We start from the raw sequence: 20,741 nt of genomic DNA, 5'->3' as shown, positions 1-20,741 counted from the left end.
CAGTATAACTTACCATTTACAAAAGCTGTTACATCAAAGCTCAGGAAGATATTGTTTATGTATTTTTGAGTGTTTTATGTTAATCCTTTTATTACAGGGCTATTTTGCATTTTTTTCATTGTTGTTTTTTCCTCACCTTCTTCCAAGAGCCAGAACTTTTTTATTTTTCAATCCACATAACCCTTTGAGGCTTTGTTTTTTCTATGACTAGTTGTATGTTTGAAGGACACCATTCATTTTATCATCTCATGCACTGGAAAGTGAGAAAAATTCCAAGTTCATTGAAAATGTAAAAAAGTGCAATTTCACTATGGTTTTTGAGTTTTTTATTTGCTATGTTCACTATAGGGTAAAACTGACCAGGCAAAATGATACTTCAGGTCTGCACAATGACACTGATATTAAACATGCTTAGTTTTTTTTTATTTAAGAGGTGAAATAAAATGAGGTAATTTGTAAAAAAAAATAAATAAAAGCAATTTTGCTTGTGTCAGCTTTTTCCAAGACCTGTAACTTCAGCTGATATTTTTACTGATAGCATTTTTGGATAGATGTGTTGTTTTGATCTTCAGTTAATGCATTTTACTGCAAAGTTGCGGAGGCCAACCAACCCTGCAATTCTAGTGTATTGATTTTTTTTCATTACGCCATTTATCAATTGGATTAATTAATTTAATATATTCATAGATTGGCATTTTATGAACTTAGCCATACCAAATATGTGACTGAGAAGATATTTATATAGCATATATTTTCAGGCTGGGAACATACCAGTGTTTTAATTTCCACATAACAATGAAAATAATTTACTGATAATTGGATTACTCCCAAACTATTATATACCCAAAATAAACTACTATTGGAGTAGCCACAAACCACTAACATGAGTTAAAAATAAAATCATTTTTATTGATAAAATATTTAAATGAATATGCATATGTGCATATAGTAATGGTCTAATAAGGATGAAAACGTGGAGGAGGAAATTCAATTACCCATAGTACATCAGCATAAATGCGAATCAAATCTAATTTGTAGCATTATTTTAACTCATCATGGAGGTTTATGGCTACTCCATTATTAGTTTCTTTTGGGGATACCAAACGTGTATTTTTTTTATTTTTTTATTTTTAATGGGGCAAAAGGGGGGGGGATTTGCATTTTTTTTATTATTTTATTCATATTTTTAAAAACATTTGTTTTTTAATTTAAACTGTGCTTAAAAGTTCCCTTAGGGGACTTGAAATAGCAATCATCTGATGGCTTGTGTTATACATAGCAGTGCATCAGCTACAGGCTGGCTTTCACAAGAAATTTGTCATGACAAGCACGGCGGTTTTCAGCATATCCTTATCTGTCATGGCAACCCATAGGCACTCTGCAATCATGTCACGGCACTCCGATAGAAGCGTGGAATGATGTACCCCCTGCCAACACGTGTTAAATGCCACTGCCATAGATTGACAGCAATATTTAACAGGTTAACAGCCATGGGCTCCGCTCCACTCCAACTGCGGATATTAAAGGCACATGATGGCTGATTTTATGAGCCATCATCTGCTGGTAAAGTTAGAGACATGATATATGACTTAAATGTTTGTGATAATGCAAGAAAGGGTTATTAGATTTTATTCCACGAAGATTAAATGCAACACTCTCACAATCACACAGACTGCAGGAAACAGCAGCAAACATTGTCAAAATAAATAAATCTGTTTCCATTATAGGGTAAAGTGGTTGAAGAAAGGGGTAAGAAAGTGAAATTAAATGCTCCACTTGAAATCATTAATCTTCACGTTAGAGGTGGACATATCATACCATGGCAAGATCCTGCTAATAACACGGTTTTCAGGTGGGTAAATGACATCATTATTAATTATTTTCATTATTTATTGTGCTGTAATTGTATAGATATAACAGCTTTTATTTTTACTCAAAATTAATAAGAATGGCTGTGCTATACAAATAATGTAGAGGAGCAGTGCACTTATATTACTTTGCCAGCATGGCAATATTAGTTACATTGTTACATCAGTAACTCTTACAAAATCAATCATAAGACAAATTTGTTTGTATACCTAATACATATGTCTCTCATTAACAATTTCCAGTAACTAATTGTAGAAGTATGTACTTTAAGGACTTGAGAAAGTCAGGGCACATTACTTAAATGGGTACTGTCACTGTGCCCAAGCAATCACTGCATAGAGGACAGTAGCAATACACAGCTTCACTCCCACCACAAGTCTCATCTGAAAAGTAACTAATTCAGTGATGCAATCAAGCCTGACCATTTCTACACTGTAATGTATAAAGTGGACCTATTAGTACTTATGAGCACTGGCAGCATGGTTACTGGATCTCACATCACTATGGAGATAGCTATGGTAATTGATTTCTACCCACCCATAAGCATCAAAGTCCATCACCATCTTAGTGCTGGTTTTAAAGTAAGGTGTTCAATATCTCCCAATAGGTGTATATATTTAGAACAACATGATGTACAACACAGGACACTGTCAGGTTATACCTTTCTTTGCTCACTGCTTCATATTTCCAAACAGTGTCATTCATGGATGTCAACAGTTTGCAATTACAGTGGCTAGTGAAAGTATTCACCCCTATGCCTTTTTACCTATTTTGTTACCTTGCAACCTGTGTTTAAATATTTTTGTAATCTGATTTGTGTGTGATGCATCAGTACTAAACAGTTTAAGTTAGTGTAGTGAAGTGAGAAAAATATAGGAATAAATTAAATTTATGTGATCAAATAACTAAAAATTGTCATGTGCATATGTATTTGCCTCTTTTGCTATAAAGCCGCTAAAAATTCAGGAGCAAGCAATTTCCTTCATAAGTTATATTCTTAGTGAAAAGAAGTCCACCTGTGTGCAATCTAAGTGTCACATGGTCTGTTAGTATAAACACAACTTTTACTGAAAGGCCACAGAGGCTGCAACCCCATTAAGCAAGAGGCACCACAAACCAAGCAACACCAGGAAGACCAAGGAAAACTCCAAAAGAGTTAGGGGACAAAGTTGTTGAGAAGTACAGTACAGACCAAAAGTTTGGACACACCTTCTCATTTAAAGATTTTTCTGTATTTTCATGACTATGACAATTGTACATTCACACTGAAGGCATCAAAACTATGAATTAACACATGTGGAATTATATACTTAACAAAAAAGTGTGAAACAACTGAAAACATGTCTTATATTCTAGGTTCTTCAAAGTAGCCACCTTTTGCTTTGATGACTGCTTTGGACACTCTTGGCATTCTCTTGATGGGCTTCAAGAGGTAATCACCGGAAATAGTCTTCCAACAATCTTGAAGGAGTTCCCAGAGATGCTTAGCACTTGTCGGCCCTTTTGCCTTCACTCTGCGGTCCAGCTCACTCCAAACCATCTCGTTTGGGTTCAGGGCTGGTGACTGTGGAGGCCAGGTCATCTGGCGTAGCACCCCATCACTCTCATTCTTGGTTAAAAAGCCTTTACACAGCCTAGAGGTGTGTTTGGGGTCATTGTCCTGTTGAAAAATAAATGATGGTCCAACTAAACGCAAACCGCTGCAAGATGCTGTGGTAGCCATGCTGGTTCAGTATGCCTTCAATTTTGAATAAATCCCCAACAGTGTCACCAGCAATGCACCCCCACACAATCACACCTCCTCCTCCATGCTTCACGGTGGGAACAGGCATGTAGAGTCCATCCGTTCACCTTTTCTACGTCACACAAAGACACGGTGGTTGGAACCAAAGATCTTAAATATGGACTCATCAGACCAAAGCACAGATTTCCACTGGTCTCATGTCCATTCCTTGTGTTCTTTAGTCCAAACAAGTCTCTTCTGCTTGTTGCCTGTCCTTAGCAGTGGTTTCCTAGCAGCTATTTTACCATGAAGGCATGCTGCACAAAGTCTCCTCTTAACAGTTGTTGTAGAGATGTGTCTGCTGCTAGAACTCTATGTGGCATTGACCTGGTCTCTAATCTGAGCTGCTGTTATCCTGCGATTTCTGAGGCTGGTGACTCGGATAAACTTATCCTCAGAAGCAGAGGTGACTCTTGGTCTTCCTTTCCTGGGGTGGTTCTCATGTGAGCCAGTTTCTTTGTAGCGCTTGATGGTTTTTGCAACTGCACTTGGGGACACTTTCAAAGTTTGACCAATTTTTCGGACTGACTAACCTTCATTTCTTAAAGTAATGATGGCCACTCGTTTTTCTTTACTTAGCTGATTTTTTCTTGCCTAATACAAATTCTAACAGTCTATTCAGTAGGACTATCAGCTGTGTATCCACCTGACTTCTGCACAACACAACTGATGGTCCCAACCCCATTTATAAGGCAAGAAATCCCACTTATTAAACCTGACAAGGAACACCTGTGAAGTGAAAACCATTTACGGTGACTACCTCTTGAAGCTCATCAAGAGAATGCCAAGAGTGTGCAAAGCAGTCATCAAAGCAAAAGGTGGCTACTTTGAAGAACCTAGAATATAAGACATATTTTCAGTTGTTTCAAACTTTTTTGTTAAGTATATAATTCCACATGTGTAAATTAATAGTTTTGATGCCTTCAGTGTGAATGTACAATTTTTAAAGTCATGAAAATACCGAAAAATCTTTAAATGAAAAGGTGTGTCCAAACTTTTGGTCTGTTCTGTACAAGTAAGGGGTAGAGTAATAAAAAAAATCCCAATCTCTGATTATACCCCGGAGAAACATCAAATCCATTATCATGAAATGGAAAGAACAAGGTACCGCAATATGCCAAGAGAGGGCTGCCCACCAAAACTGTCAGCCTAGGCAAGGAGGGCATTAATCAGAGAGGAAGCACAGAGATCAAAGGTAACACTGAAGGAACTGCAGAGTTCCCAAGCAGGGACTGGAGTGTTTGTTCATACGACCACAATAAACTGTACACTCCATAGAGATGGCCATTATGAAAGAAAGGAACGAAAAAAGCCTTTGCATACACACAAAAGTTGTAAGGCTCATTTTGGATTTGCCAAAAAACATGTGGGAGACTCCCCAAATATATAGAGGAAGGTGCTTTGGTCAGATTAGACCAAAATTTAACTTTTTGGCCACCAAGGTAAATGCTATGTCTGGCGGCAAACCAATAGAATGAGGAATCTGGTGATTTAAAATCCAGGCTGCCAAGTGCGGAAAGTATAATTGTAGACAAAGATGTGGTATGATTGCGGTTTATTGCATCTATGATCTCCACACTGCAATCATACAACATCTCTGTTTATGATCATACTTTTGGCTCTTGAAAGTGTGGATTTTGAATCACCAGATTCAACATTCTATTGCATCAGACCCCATTGATGATCCTGCAGCAGCCTTCACATGCTTTATACAGGTGTTGTGACAGTCACAACCATATCAGGTGAGCAGATTTATTAACTTCATACACTCTTTTGCCACCAGATAAGACCGTATCTTGCGTTTCTTTTCTCTCCAGTTTTTCAATTTTTATTGGGGTCAAACCAACACATCTCATCACCCCAAGAATACCATCCCCACAGTGAAGCATAGTGATGGCAGCATCATGTTGTGGGGATGTTTTCAGCAGCAGGAACAGGGAAAATTGTTCGAGTCATGGGGAGGATGGATGGTGCAAAATACAGCGATAATCTTGAGCAAAACCTTTTTCAATCTGTCAGTGATTTGAGACTGGGATGGAGGTTCACCTTCCAACAAGACAATGACCCAAAGCATACTTCTAAAGCAACACTCGAGTGGTTTAAGGGGAAATGTGTTAATGTTTTGCAGTAGCCTAGTCAAAACCCAGACATTAATCCAATTGAAAATCTGTGGTGAGACATAAAGATTGCTGTTCACCAGAGGAAAACATCCAACTTTAAGGAGCGATCGAAGTCTTGCCTTGAGTAATGGGCAAAAATCCCAGTGGCAAGATGTGGAAAGCTCATAGAAACTTATCCAAAGCAACTGGAAGCTTTAACAGTCAAAAATGGAGGCTCTACAAGGTACTGATTTTTGGAAGGGTAAATAGTTATGCACACTGAAGTTTTCAGTTACTTTGTCCTATTTGTTGTTTGCTTCTCAATAAAAAAAAACATTCACAGTTGGAGGCATGTTTTTACATGAACTGATGCAAACCCTCAAAAAAAAACTTTGAAATTCCAGGTTGTGAGGTAGCAAAACACAAAAAATGCAAAGGGGGTCAATAATTTTGCAAGCCACTGTATATTCTATTTTTTCCTTAGCATGTCAGAACTTGCATGAGATGTTCTGTTGCTCTGGCAAAGACTGATAGATCTGAAATTATTTTCAAAAAGAACCCGTCAGAATGAATTTGAAGTTTAAAGTACAGACATGACTCTCATTGTGCTGTAATACAGTTTAAATTGATACCTTTGTTGAAGAAATTTGTTTTGTTATTCTTCTGTAATCGCCATTTGAAGCGTTGTACTAAGTAGAGTCAAGTGCACCAAGGCTGGACTTTGCACAGTGTCTTCTCCTCTCTGTCTGTGTAATCTCTGGCACATCCACCTGTCACTTAAGTTTGAATGACTCGTCACTGCTTTTTCAGTGACCTGCTTCCTCTACTTTGCATCTTCCACATGCTCCTTCATTGCTTTGGAAAGTACATGTGCAGATCCAAACAAAAATGTAAGAATAATTTAAATAGGTCATGAACAGCAAGATAAAAACACAATTGTGATTTTCCTAAAAGTGAGTTAGACCTTACAATAAAAAGAATACAGTTCGGAGACAAGCTGAATTACAACTCTGAAACACAGTATTGTGAAGATTCAGAAACTGGCAAGTTATTGAGGTCCCCCAAATTTGATTGATTTGGATTACTTCTCCTATGTCATCCACACAGTTCATCTAGCACAGTTCATTTCTCAAACTCCGCCTCACGGCCCCCAACTCATCATGTTTTCAGGATTTTATTAGTATTGCACAGGTGAGAGAACTTGTGGCAGTTTCTGATGCCTTAATATTAATTCCATAATCTGTGTAATACTAAGGAAATCCTGAAAACATGACATGTTGGGGGGCCGTGAGGACTGGAGTTAGGGAAACACTGATCTAGCACACACACAGACAAGGAGATTGCTCTGCTTTCAACAGAGCAGAGCGAATTAAGCCTATACATGGTAAGATCAGAACAACATAGGTTTGAAATTTGTATGAACTGGGTGGATGACATAGGAAGCATCATCCACGTCAATCACATGCAGAGTGGTGGATATGGCTGGCACAAAAGATAACCAATAGATCGACCATTAGCATACAGTGCAGGACTACTATAATATACATTTTATTAAATATACAAGGCAAAGGGTTACAAGATGGTGGCATGGATTATATAGGGAAAAACTGGTGACAGGTTCACTTTAATCCATAAGCATGAGACCTTGGTTATACAGTAATTGGGCTTATAGTGGTTTGGATGCATGTCTAAGAACAGGTCAATGATTACTTATTATGAGTGACTGACCAATTGATTTATTGAGTTAGTGTATATAGAAGATAGTGTTTCGACAACTACTTCACTGTGGATTTTTTTTTCTTTTACGTGATCTGGATCAACACTGTTTGATAATGGATTGAAGTGATACAACATTAAGTAACAGTTTTAAAAATATATAATGTTTTTTTTAATTGCAGCCGTAAAAATTTTATGGGAATTTTGGTAGCTTTGGATGATTCGGAAAAAGCTCAAGGCAATCTTTTCTGGGACGATGGGGAAAGTATAGGTAAGTTCTTCCTCATAACACAGCAAACATGTAGAAAATACAATTCATTTAAAATGTTTGTGATATTAAAACAGTTTATAGTGAAGCAAAAATGAAAAAGTTAGAAAAGTCAACATGGTAAAACAAAGGCAAGATCTGCCATATACTAAAATGGATATTAATATTTTCTTTTCCCCATTTAATAGAAATGACAAGTTATTTCCTGGGAACGTTCATGGCTGATAAGGTATGCAGCTTTCCGAACCACAGATATATTTGTTTTCTTGGTTAGTTTTAAAAAAGCTTAGAATATGTTCTTGGATCCAGTTGGATGAAGCACATTAGGTAGGGTGCGCTGCTGGAGTAAATTAATTCTTCAACAATGATGATAATAAGGTTTTTTTATTCACAACGCATTTCAATGCCGTAACGGCATTGTTAGGAGGTGATAAAAAAAACATGTGAGAATATGTTCTTAGGGGACAACAATGCAAATCCTCCTGAAAAAAAAATCCACAGCACATTACTGTAGCAGGCATTTTACCAAATATCATCCAGATGCTGCCTGAGTTTTTTTTCCAAATTTTCCTGTATTGAAGAATGTTGAATCCACAGCAGGGCAATTTCGGTGGCAGAAAGATCAAGTACTTATTATCTTCAATGGGGAAGTAAAACGCTACAAACTAATTAAAGTATTGTGGATTTTGCTGCAGATCACCTGCAGAAAATTGCTTCAAATTGAAAATCATTATACTGTACCTCCTTAGCGAATCTTCTGCTGCTCTCGTACCAAGGCTTCTCTTGTACCTTGTCCAATCACCATCTTCAGCGGTCACATGCAGCTGAATTTACTGCAGCAGAACAGCAACATAATCATCAAAACATTTTTTAAGTCTTTGCTAGTGGATTTTTTGATTGATGTATGGATGGATACTTAGAAATAGAGAAAAGTATTAAAGATTATCTGTCATCTGATTTTTGCTACCTCATTTGAGAGCAGCATGATGTTGGGGCAAAACCCCTGATTCCAGTGATTTATCACTTAGTTTCCTGGGTACAGCAGTTTTGAAAGCTGATCTGCATATAACCCCACACTCACCCCTGATTCACAGCTTTCTGTACACATTGCACATTAAGAGAAAGCTGCTTATCAGTGAAGGAAGGAGAGTTGCACAGAGAAGTAAGTCTAGGAGGCATGTAAAAACTAGTCCAGTAGTGATAATCTGCTGATAAAAGACGTATTTTATTGAGCCTTCTGAGAACTGCCTAGTAAGTGACACATCCCTGAAATCAGGGTCTCTTCCCCTACTTCATGCTGCTCTTACATTACATAGCAAAATCCTGCTGACAGATTCCCTTTAATTTTGCTTTCGTGCACTGTAGATTATAAATACTAGAAGTACTTTATAAGTAAAACACACATTTCTATGTTTCCACAGAAAACTGTCAAATGTGAAGTGAAATTGAATAATTATCTATCACCACAAAATCCCTTATATCTTGGACACGTATATATTTGGGGCCCTGGAACAAATGCAAACAGTGTTTCAGTTGCATATGATGGAGCAACGGATACCATTACACATTTTAGAGTAAATGGGGAGGTAAGTTATATTTGCAAATCATAGAGTATTGAAATCAGGATCTTTTGTTTGAAATAAAAACATTATTACATTATTTATTTGGATACATTATAAATAGTGATGAGCGAGCATGCTCGCCACTGCTGGGGTACTCGCCGAGCATCTCAGTACTTGAGATGCTCGGAGCTCGCCGAGTACTTTCGAGATGCTCGGGTGGGAGCTCGGGTCCCCGTCCTGCATGTTTGGCGCTATTTAGAGCACCGATCATGCTGGGATTGTCTGCCACTCACTGTAATGTCACAGCCATGTTGGTTGTGGCTTTACAGTGCTTGCTCAAATCGATGGGATCAGTGCTCACAGTGAAACATGAAAAGCCGGCAATTCATCAGCGGCATACACCGGTACCCGACAATTTAGAACAGAAAGAATAGAGCATCACACATAGATTAGATAGATAGAAACATGTCTGTCACATACATAATAAGTACAGTGACAGTGTTGGTTACTAAACTTGCCATTTACTGTTAAAAAAAAGGATTTATTAAAAGAAAATGATAGTGTTTTCATGCACCCGTTTCATTAAAAAAGCCGGCCGGCAATTTTTCAGTGGCATACATCGGTACCCGACAATTTAGAACAGAAAGAATAGAGCTTCACACATAGATTAGATAGATAGAAGCATGTCAGTCACATATATAAGAAGTACAGTGCTAATGTTGATTTCTGTACTTGTCATTTAGTGTTAAAATAAAGGATTTCTTAAAAAAAAAATTGGCGTGGGGTTCCCCGTAATTTTAGTCTCTAGCGGATGTTAAGCAGACAGCTGGGGCAGATGTTTGAAGCCTGGGAAGGGGGTAATACCTGCGGAGCTTCCCAAGCTACTAATATCAGCCCCCAGCTGAATACCTAGCCTTTTCTAGCTATTAAAATTCGGGACCCACAAAAAAATGACGTGGGGTCCCCCCTATTTTAATAGCTAGCAAAGGCTAGGCAGACAGCTGGGGGCTGATATTAACAGCCCAGGAAGGGTGCCATGAATATTGGCCCCCTCCCAGGCTAGAAACACCAGCCGTCAGCTGCCCCAGAAATGGCGCATCCATAGGATGCTCCAATTCTGGCACTTAGCCTCGCTCTTCCCACTGCCCTGTAGCAGTGTTAGTGGGGTAATAGGGCTGGGGTTGATGTCTGCTTATAATGCCAGCTGACATCAAGCCCAGGTTAGTAATGGAGAGGCATCTATAAGACACCCCATTACTAACCCCATAGTCAAAGTTAAAAAAACCCACAAACACTCAGAATAAAGTCCTTTAATTGAAATAAACACACAGTTCTTTAATGTTCTAAATTAAACCATACTTACCATAGCGCCCATTCCAGCTGAAGCCAACGATCTCCTGAAATAAAAATAAAATAATAAACCAACCTCATCCTTACCTTTCCATGGTTCCCAGGATGGCTCCAGCTCTGCTACATTCACAAGAGAGGCTTGATCGCAGCCGAAAGCTGCCATCCAGCTTGCCATGCCACAGACACTGAGAAGCGCAGGCATGCTTGCGCTCCTCAGTGTCTGGCTGTGACGGCATCCAGATGAGCCGAGTTCATGTCCAATGAACTCAGCTCACCTCATGCATGTCATTGACAGCGTGGGAAAATTCTCCTGCGCTTGCGGTGTGCGTGAAAGAATTACCTCCTTTCCAGGCTTCAAACATCTGCCCCAGCCGTCTGCTTAACCTCCGCTAGAGACTTAAATTACTGGGAACCCCACGCCAATTTTTTTTTTAATAAATCCTTTATTTTAACAGTAAATGACAAGTACAGTAACCAACACTATCACTGTACTTATATATATGACTGATATGTTTCTATCTATCTAATCTATGTGTGATGCTCTATTCTTTCTATTCTAAATTGTCTGTTACCGGTGTATACTGCTAATGAATTACCGGCCGGCATTTTTTAAAGAGATGGGTGCATGAAAATCGGAGGGCACTAGTGTGTTCCAAGTGCCCTGCTATGTTTTTCATGCACCCTCCTATATACCCTGCCTGTCTGCCTATATATTCTGCCTGCCTGACATTTAATTGAGCACCGTTCCCATCGATTTGGGCAATTTTTGACCTTCTGCAGACCGCCGGGGGGGACCACCAGAAAAATGCTTTAGTCTCCCATAGACTTACATAGGCCTCGTTGCTCGGGTCGAGCACCCGAGTATTGCAATGTGCTCGACCCGAGCTTCGAGCACCCGAGCATTTTAATGCTCGCTCATCACTAATTATAAAGTTTAAGGTCAGAGAAGCCGTTTGAGGAAGGTTGGCAAGAAAAGCAATAAGAAAGCAAATTTTCTTCATCAGATAAGTCAAGAAGGAAGGACTTTCGTTATGAGTACCATGAAGAAAAATTTGAAAAATAAAAGAAAATTGAATATGTATTGATATTAATTCACCCATGAATACATTTTTTTATAGTGAGAGGAGGGTATTTGCACTGTGAAGTACATGTTCTTGGCACCCATTACTTTTTCTTTTTGAAATAACATGCTGAAAAAGAGCTATAGTCATGTAATGTAGCAAATATACATATAAAATACAGAGATTTCTTTTGATTAAAGATTTAATAAATTAATTAGTGTTTTTTTCTTTTTTTGCAGGTTCTAGAGATCCATCTAATGGACAAACAGTACAATTTAGCCAATCCTATTACCATTACATGGACATGAAATCTGAAAACCTGCACTAAAAGAGGATTTTATAATTAATCTTTGCTTTTTTTTTAGATTCCATCAATATATTATATTTTCTTTGACAATGTAAATATTGCTTACATCAATGAAATAAAATTTCTGTACTTGACTAAAATATCTGGGGATAATCATTTCTTAACTACAGATGGTATCCATTCAAATGAATTACAAAAATAAAGTAGCTTGATGTGGTATAGGCCCCGCTGTGTTCAGATCTGTGTATGAGCAGAATTGCCCTGGGGGGAAATAGCTTTGTAAATACAGCATGAAATGGAGCATGCCTCGATTTTTTTTCTGTTTGATTTGTGCAGATTTTACCAGAAAAATAAAGTCTTGAAGGTAGATTCATTAAGCATGTTATGACAGAAAATTGGTATTAAAAAGCATAAATGGACAAAAATGTTTTGTTTTTGGTTTTTCTATTTTCTTTTATTTTTTTAAGTAACTAGACTTCAACTGATGAATCCTAGTCTGGTACATGACAACAGATTCACTGTAATCTATGCCAAATTATGGTGCAAATTTTAGCAGACATGTACTCTTATTTATGGCATTGAAATTTGGGCAGATAAAATATGCCTTTTAAAGGAAATATATCATTAGAAAATTGCCTAAAATAAGCAAAAATATTATGTTTTTCGATTAAATGTATTTTTAAAAAATGTTTGGAAACTTTTTTTCACATTACAATTTGTGTAAAAAACAGAAATCTTGCAATTTTCACACAGGCAACTGCGTCATAATAGACTTATATTCCAGTTTTTAAGAGTGGACTTTTAAGCAGTCTCATTGTCAACACAAGCTGGATAATAATGACAGGTCACAAGACCTATCATTCATATTAGGTGATGTCACAGCTTGTAATGCTCTCAATCCCTTCACAATGACCTTTGCATACACTACTTACTGTAGATGCTTAAATGCAAAGGTTTGGATCTGAGTCACTCTATTGTTTCTAATGCTCATGTGTAATTTAAGAAAAACTGTAAGTATGAGTTTACAATTGCCCCAGTGGCCAGTGTGAATATTGCAATATTTCAGAATTTTTCTTTTAGTACATAGAGTAATATCGAGAAAGCAAAATTAACATAAAAACCTGACAACCAATAGGTTAGTTTCTGATTACCCATTCTTTAGTGAACTCTTGATCAACATTGATGTACAAAACACCAGTCTTTATGGAATTTTATCATGGGCACACTGTGGAATCCTAGCAGCTCACAAAAAGGCATCTATTCACAGGACAGATGGGCACTTCAATCCTCAGAAGTTTGCGTGAATTCAAACACATCGAGATTTGATTTGCGATTTGCAAAACAAAACTTGGCCGGCACCATTTTCCATACTCTTGAATCATCAGAAAACAGAATTTGTCTTAATGTCTTTCTTTGGGGCTGTGCGGGCTTCTCTATAATGCCCTGCAGTTGTGACATCTTGTAGTTTATTATATCTTGTAGAGTGGTGGTCAGTACCTAGGCCATCACAGATCAGTGGTTCATAGTGGAGTACAGTTTGTAGCGTAGAGTTGTTTTTCACCTCCTGGGTCACTGGGTAAGTCTCCTTTTCCTGTAGAGTGTAAGCTCTAATGCTCAACAGGTTTTTCTATTTCCTGTCGAATGCAAGCTCTTATGGACAATAAGGTTGTCTTTCTCCTATTTCCCATGTTTATTTAGAGCACAAGGACAAGCTTTTCAGTATTAAGCTTTGTGCAAATTTATTTACAACAAATTGAATATTTTGAAAAAATTGGCAAAGCCTGTGAACTTACATTTCAAAAGACCAATTCAACTCTAATGGACTAGCTTAGCATAAGCCTTATTGTCTACCAGATCCCACTGGTTGCCCTGGCCTTCACCTTTTGACCCTTGTACTAGGATCATAACTTACAAAGCAGTCCCTGGGTTATGGCAACATAGTAGGCTGTTTACTTTTGCAGCAAGCAGGTGGCAAGAAGCATTGTTTAATGGAGTGATTATTAAGAGGACAGAATCAAAAATCAAAATGGTCAAAATAGTAGTCAAGTATGTCTAGAAATGCTAGTCATAAAACAGAATGATCAAAATAGTAGAAGATCTCAAAGTTGTCCACACTCCAGTTTGACTGCTGCATTATCGTCTGAGACCAATTTACACAGCTCATTCATACATTCATATGCTCCAACAAATGCAGCATCACTTGTCTTGGTTGCACTGGTGAATTGCCACTTAAAACATTCACCCAATGGCTATGAAACTCATGTATTGTCCTTTCCCATAGTTGTTGCTTCAAGTGTATATAGTGCTCTGTAATTTAGTGCTTAAAGTCAAGAGAGTGTCCTTTGTTCTTCTGAATAAGAGAGCACAGGTGCATGCAACACCTTCTGTGAGAAATAATGGAGGCTGGGTATCTTCCAGCAAGGCTGAGTACACGTCATAATTTCTTGAAAGTCATTTGCCTCAATTATGTGGTGTGACAAGGACTGCACCACTAGCAACTTTGCCAAGGGAGTTGGCACACAAGTGGATGACTGAGAGCATATGCTTATTTCTTCAACATATTGTCAGGGGTCTATATCTGCTGTGGTGAAGAAGGAGGAAAAAATATACTCAGAGCTCAATAAGCACCGGTGGTCGATGATGATAATGGTGTAGATGATACTGACCATGCACTACTTGATGGATCAGCAAGGCTGATCAAAAGATAAGCATGTGATTGGGGAGTTGAACAACATGAAGCTTGCTCTTATTGCTGGGTGGCTAGCTTTTTTCCAAATAAGTAGATGTCGCTTCATGTGCTTATGGAGAGAGATAATTCCAAGTCTGTACAAGAAGATATGTCCAAGGCTCATTCTCTTCTTACAGGACCTGAAAACTGCCAAAGAGTCATCGAGCAGTAATGTGAAAAAGTTCTCCCACTCACGAGTTACACACACCGTGACTAGAGCTTTTAGATGTTATTGAACCTCTTCCTCCATCAGGATGTTATGCATCGTTGAAGTCAACACCCTCACTCTTCTCTTCTGATGACTTGTCAGAACTTTTAATGGCCCCTCTAAATACTTCACAGGTTTTGTCCACCACAAAGCCATCATTATTATGATCATTATAGTCATTACTGATTCGACTGACATATCGCTGTCAGGGCCCGGGTGCCTCTGCTCACAGAGTGAATAATGCAGCACAGAGTTGGAATTGCATCCTATATCTCCTATCTACTAGTCTTCCGAGTACAAAGACTTTTTTTTTAACTATTGCAATAAATAATTAATTGGAAGAATTTATTCTGGTGTAGTGTATTCCTTACGCCTAGAGGTGCTGTGGGGTAGGGGACTGAAAGGCAGAACTGAAACAGGTGTTATTGACAGAAATGAATTTCAGCTATATTCTAAATTAAGTGTTATGGCAGTGGAGGTGAACTAAGCAGGACATGGACTCAAGCTGATGATGTCGCTCTCGGAGGATACATAATCTTGCTGTGACTAAGACGAGTGATGTGGCATATATTTCATTACGCTGCCTGCTCCTTTTCCTCTAAAATACTTGTCAAAGGCAAAATAGTCTTATTATGACCTATGTTTGATACTATCACTGTCAAAATTACTGCTTCCAGCAGTACTGGTGGTGCTTCTGCTACCTGCTTCCACATTTTTGCTGTGATGTGTTTTTTTTCAGCTCAAGCTACTACCTTCATTGCCAATGCCATTTTTTCAATTATGTGTAAACATGAAAAAACCTCTAAAAAATATTTTATTCAAATTTTCTTAAAAAACACCAAAAAACCCCTGTGATACATGAGTAAGAATCTCCATTGTTATATCAAGAACCATCCAATATCCTTTAAGGACTATTTAACATTGAATCAAAAAATGAAAGTAGATGACCACAAATGGGCCAGTAAAGTCTTAGACATGATAAGTATTATTATACAATAAAGACTAAAAACTGCCCTATCTCAAAAAAGCCTCAACTGATACTTCCTGTCATGGAGGTTGGCACCCTAATATACGAGTTTGGCGCCCCCATTCAACGGTGGCTGTCATTCACTTTCCCTGCTATACCCTGATAATGTGAGCTATAAACAGGCAATGAGTGACTGCCTACTCTATTACAATTTTCATACTATGTTAATCGATAGATAAAAAGAAGTGTGATAGCCACCATCCTGAGACTCTAAAGCGTGGCATTCCAAAAAGCCAATTCTTACGTGTGAGGAGAAATTGCAGTAATATCGGCATTTTTAGAGAACAGACCACAGATCTGTTCAGCAGGTTTCATGAAAGGGGATATCCGTACCAAGTCCTGGATAGATCTTATTTGGAGGCCTTGGGCAGGAGCAGAGTGTCACTTCTTGTAAATTCTAAAAAAGATAAACCACAGGGGAAGGACATTTTGAGAATAATAGGCACCTTTGATAATCAATCAGATAGGGTGTCTGGAATTCTTAGAAAATATTAGTGGGTTTTGCTAGCAGACCCACTCGTTAAGGACCTATTCACCCCTGTCCCAAGTATTACATATAGAAGGGGTAAATCTATTGGTGACCGCCTGGTACATAGCCTGTATCAGAAATCAACCAAACCAGGCACTTGGCTAGATAGAAAGCCTTGTGGGTACTGCAGATGTGGTAGCTGTAGTAGATGTGAGTGGATGGATGTTTGTAAAACTTTTACTAGCTCAACTACTGGCAGGCATTTCTCCCTGAGGGATTTTGGCAACTGCAGATCATCGGGGGTTGTTTATAAAGTGACATCCACTAGTCCAAAGGACTATGTGGGTAAAACCGCTAGAGAGTTACGAGTGCGGGTGGGTGAGCATTTAGGAGACATTAGGAATAACGGTGACACCCCCATCGCACGTCATATGAATGGGTTACATGGTGGACGACTTAAAGAAAAATCTTTCACTATGATTGAATGCATAAGACCAAAAACAAGGGGGGTGGGGACATGAATAAGATAATCCTCAGAAAAGAAACTGAATGGATTTTTAGATTAAAATCTGTGGCCCCTAAGGGGCTAAATGAGCATCTTTCCTATACATGCTTCCTGTAGACCCCCACTGCATGGTTCTCTTTATGTCCACATGTCAGTGCCTGACCTGGTATTTGTTTGGTCTGCCTCCACCCATGTCCTGTTATGAAGATTTAATGCTGAAAGGATGTCTTCTCTATACCTCCAAGCTGGATGTTCCCTATTGGGGGATGACTATCTATATATTCAATTTACATATCAATTAATTTTATCTCCTTGAGTGGATCTAAAAAATCTACCCTCCTTCCCCCTTTTATATATGGTCCCCATAGGGACAAGAACTTGCCTGGTTCTTAATGTGCTTGATATGTATGTCTCTATGAATATACTTGATAAGTATACTATTTTCCCCATAATGGGATTATGAGGAGTTATTTCTTATCCTAGTTAGTAAGCACTGAAAGAAAAAATATAGGTGGGGGAGCCTTCTCTTATCGCCGCAAGGTTGAACGCAGAGGGTGATGTGTACGCAGCAATTTTCCTCTGCATCTCACCCTGGAACGCAAGTAGTGAGATATTCCCGGAAGTGACGATGGGAGACAGGCGTGAGCTTAGCCGACTCCATTTCCTTGCGGGTCATCGCTGGAACGCAAACGTCACTTCCGGTTTAGAAAGCGATACATTCTGCCTCGCTGACGACGCAACCTCTAGTGTCCGGGGAACTGGGCATGCGCAGTCCTAATTTCTAGACAGGAGACAACATAAGGTGGGGAGGACTTTATTGGAAGTAGGTGTATGAGATTCACGGGACTATGATTGATTTAAACATAGCCATATAGTCTGCCATATCTTCCATTGTGCTGCATCTGTTCACATGATGTTCTGGAGTCCTGTACATTTGGCCTCCTGATGAACCCACAGGAAGGGGAAACGCGTTGGGATGAATTCCAGAATATGAAATTAGTCTGCCATCATGTTGCATTCTTTTTATCTATCGATTAGCATAGTATGAAAATTGTATTAGAGTAGGCAGTCACTCATTACCTGTTTATAGCTCACATTATCAGGTTAAAGCAGGGAAAGTGAGGGACAGCCACCATTGAATGGGGGCGCCAAACTTGTATATTAGGGTGCCAACCTCTATGACAGGCAGCATCAGATGAGGCTTTTTTGAGATAGGGCAGTTTTAAGTCGTTATTGTATAATAATGCTTTTCACGTCTAAGACTTTACTGGCCCATTTGTGGTCATCTACTTTCAGTTTTTGATTCAATGTTAAATAGTCCTTAAAGGATACTGGGTGGTTCTTGATATAACCATGGAGATTCTTACTCGTTTATCACAAGGGTTTTTTGGTGTTTTTTAAGAAAATTTGAATAAAATATTTTTTAGAGTTTTTTTCATGTTTAAACATATTCTAGTTACCTCTACTTCAATAGAGTTTTTGTACATTTTTTCAATTACCATACATTTTGGATATTATTATAACATTTACACATTACAGGCAGAAAGATTAAGAAAATAACAACCTGCCTATAAAAAAGTGGCAAGTACATGTCTACTTTTTAATAACTTAAACAGGTTTGCCAAAACAGACCTGTTTAGTGAAATTTTTTGGTTTTTGGATAAGCAAATTATTTTCCCTTGGCCAAAAAAAAGATGGCATAACAACAAATGCCAAGAGGTAGAAGCACAGTGCTTAAAAACATGAGCTGTTGTAGTATTTTGATGCTATTAGCCATGTACACACATTGAGTATTTGGTGAATGTTTCACCTTGGTATGTAAGCTAAAACCAGGAGTGGAACAATCAGAGGAAAAGTGTAGTTGAAACATGTGCACTACTTCTGTATTTTTGACCTATTCCTGGTTTTGGCTTACAAATACAGAGGTAAAAAACTTGCCAAATACTAAACGTGCGCATGTAGCCTGTGTGCCATGGGTTGTGCCATGAACAAAGTACACATTAATTGATATATCTTGGAATAATAATACTGTATTTTTTGAACTAGAAGACACACTTTTTTCCTCCAAAATTTTGGAGGAAAAAGGGGGGTGCGTCTTATTTTCTGAATGTTGGAGGGGTATGTATATGTACTCTGTGGGGTGTGGGTGTGGGGGGACCGGTAGTGGCGGAGGAGTGGGGCACAGGAAGCAGCAGCCACCTGTTGCAGCCTACACTGTCCCCACTGTTAAAGAAAATTAACAGTCAGGGAGCACTGAATATTCATTCTCCTTAATAGCAGCAGCGTGGCTCCTGCTGCTATCGGGCGATCGTGTGTGCCCACTAATAAAGGGCATGAATATTCACCCCCTCTCCATGTCCATGGGCGTGATGAGGGGGTGAATATTCATGTCCTTTAATAGCGGACATACGCAATCTCCCGGCAGCTCTACAGCTACGCTATGTTCAGGCTATTAAGGAGCATGAAGTCATTGCTCCCTGCGCACACAATCCCTGCATGGGGAGCAGTGATCTCTCCTTGTTAGCAACGCATGGCAGTGACATCATGTGTGACTCACATGGCAAGATCAGTGTGGGCAGACAGGATGCAGCGCTGTAGGAGATAGAAGGATGGTGAGTAGGAGTGTTTATATTATTATGTGCAGCGTGATGGGGATTAGGGGACCATGCATACCAGGATAAGGATGAGGGGCCATACATACCATGATAAGGATGAGGGGCTCATACATACCAGGATAAGGATGAGGGGGCTATACATACCATTATAAGGATGATGGGGATCATAATTTGCATATTCCCACTGCATTTTGGGGTAAGTTAAGAGTCTCCGCGAGCTCAAAGAACACTGGATTTTGGCTGTTGGAGCTGAAAAGAGGACATCGGTAAACCGCGCGCCTACCGGCGCGCGCATTTTGAAGCTTTTTTTTTAAGCTTTTTTCACTGTTTTTAGAACATTAACAATAAGAACATGGAACAGTCCAGGAGCCATTTGGTGAGCTGCATATCCTGCTACATGTTCACAGACTTGCCAGTGGAAAAGCCAAACTTCACATGCCAGAAATGCAAGCTTGTGTCCCTGTTGGAGGAAAAGTTGCGAAATCTAGAAGAGAGGTTAACTACCTTGAAAATCATTAAGGAAGGTGAAGAGTTCTTAGACAGAGCAGAATTATCTCTTCATGATTCAGAAAGAGAAGAAATTCGAACTGCACCTGACGAAACAGAGGAATGGAAGGATGTGACCCACAGAAGCAGGAGGATCGAGAGGCAGTCAGCACCCATACTGCTCAGGAACCAGTACCAGGCTCTCACGCAGGAGAACCATGAAGAAATACAGCAAAATAAGACTTTGCCAGCAATGAATAACCTTGTAAGCCCTCAGAATCCTCCTGGATGGAGAAAGAAGAATGTTGTGAAGAAAAAACGGAGAGTGGTGGTCATGGGGGATTCCCTGTTAAGAGGAACAGAGGCCGCTATCTGCAGACCAGACATAACCTCAAGAGAAATGTGCTGTCTTCCAGGAGCAAAAATTAAAGATGTGTCTGACAGGATATCAAGACTCTTCAGACCTACAGATCACTACCCATTCCTGCTAATACATGTGGGGACAAATGACACCGCAAGAAAGGACCTGGAAACCATCTGCAGTGACTTTGAAGACTTAGGCAAGAAAGTGGCCATGGAACAATGAGGTGGAATAAGATTCTACAGGTGAACAACTGGCTACGTCGATGGTGCCGTCAACAAGGATTTGGATTTCTGGATCACGGAATGAATTACCTATACGATGGAC

General features: G+C 39.1%; 1 protein-coding gene across 1 annotated transcript in view; it reads left to right on the top strand.

The window, feature by feature from the left end:
* SI (sucrase-isomaltase) overlaps nucleotides 1-12,155 on the top strand; it is a 414,470-nt gene extending 402,315 nt beyond the window's left edge. Inside the window, exons 68-72 of the mRNA XM_073674817.1 lie at nucleotides 1,728-1,852; nucleotides 7,650-7,738; nucleotides 7,924-7,964; nucleotides 9,157-9,321; nucleotides 11,948-12,155. Coding sequence (XP_073530918.1) covers nucleotides 1,728-1,852; nucleotides 7,650-7,738; nucleotides 7,924-7,964; nucleotides 9,157-9,321; nucleotides 11,948-12,016 — 489 coding nt within the window. The 3' untranslated portion in view covers nucleotides 12,017-12,155. The remainder of the gene's footprint in view (nucleotides 1-1,727; nucleotides 1,853-7,649; nucleotides 7,739-7,923; nucleotides 7,965-9,156; nucleotides 9,322-11,947) is intronic.
* The last annotated feature ends 8,586 nt before the right edge of the window (nucleotides 12,156-20,741 follow it).

This window comes from Phyllobates terribilis, unplaced genomic scaffold (genome assembly GCF_046119375.1).
Source record: "Phyllobates terribilis strain yellow unplaced genomic scaffold, ASM4611937v1 Scaffold_3__8_contigs__length_932513732, whole genome shotgun sequence".
Taxonomy (NCBI): Eukaryota; Metazoa; Chordata; class Amphibia; order Anura; family Dendrobatidae; genus Phyllobates; species Phyllobates terribilis.
The sequence above is the reverse complement of the archived record's forward strand: the minus strand, read 5'-3'. Positions and strand labels throughout refer to the sequence as shown.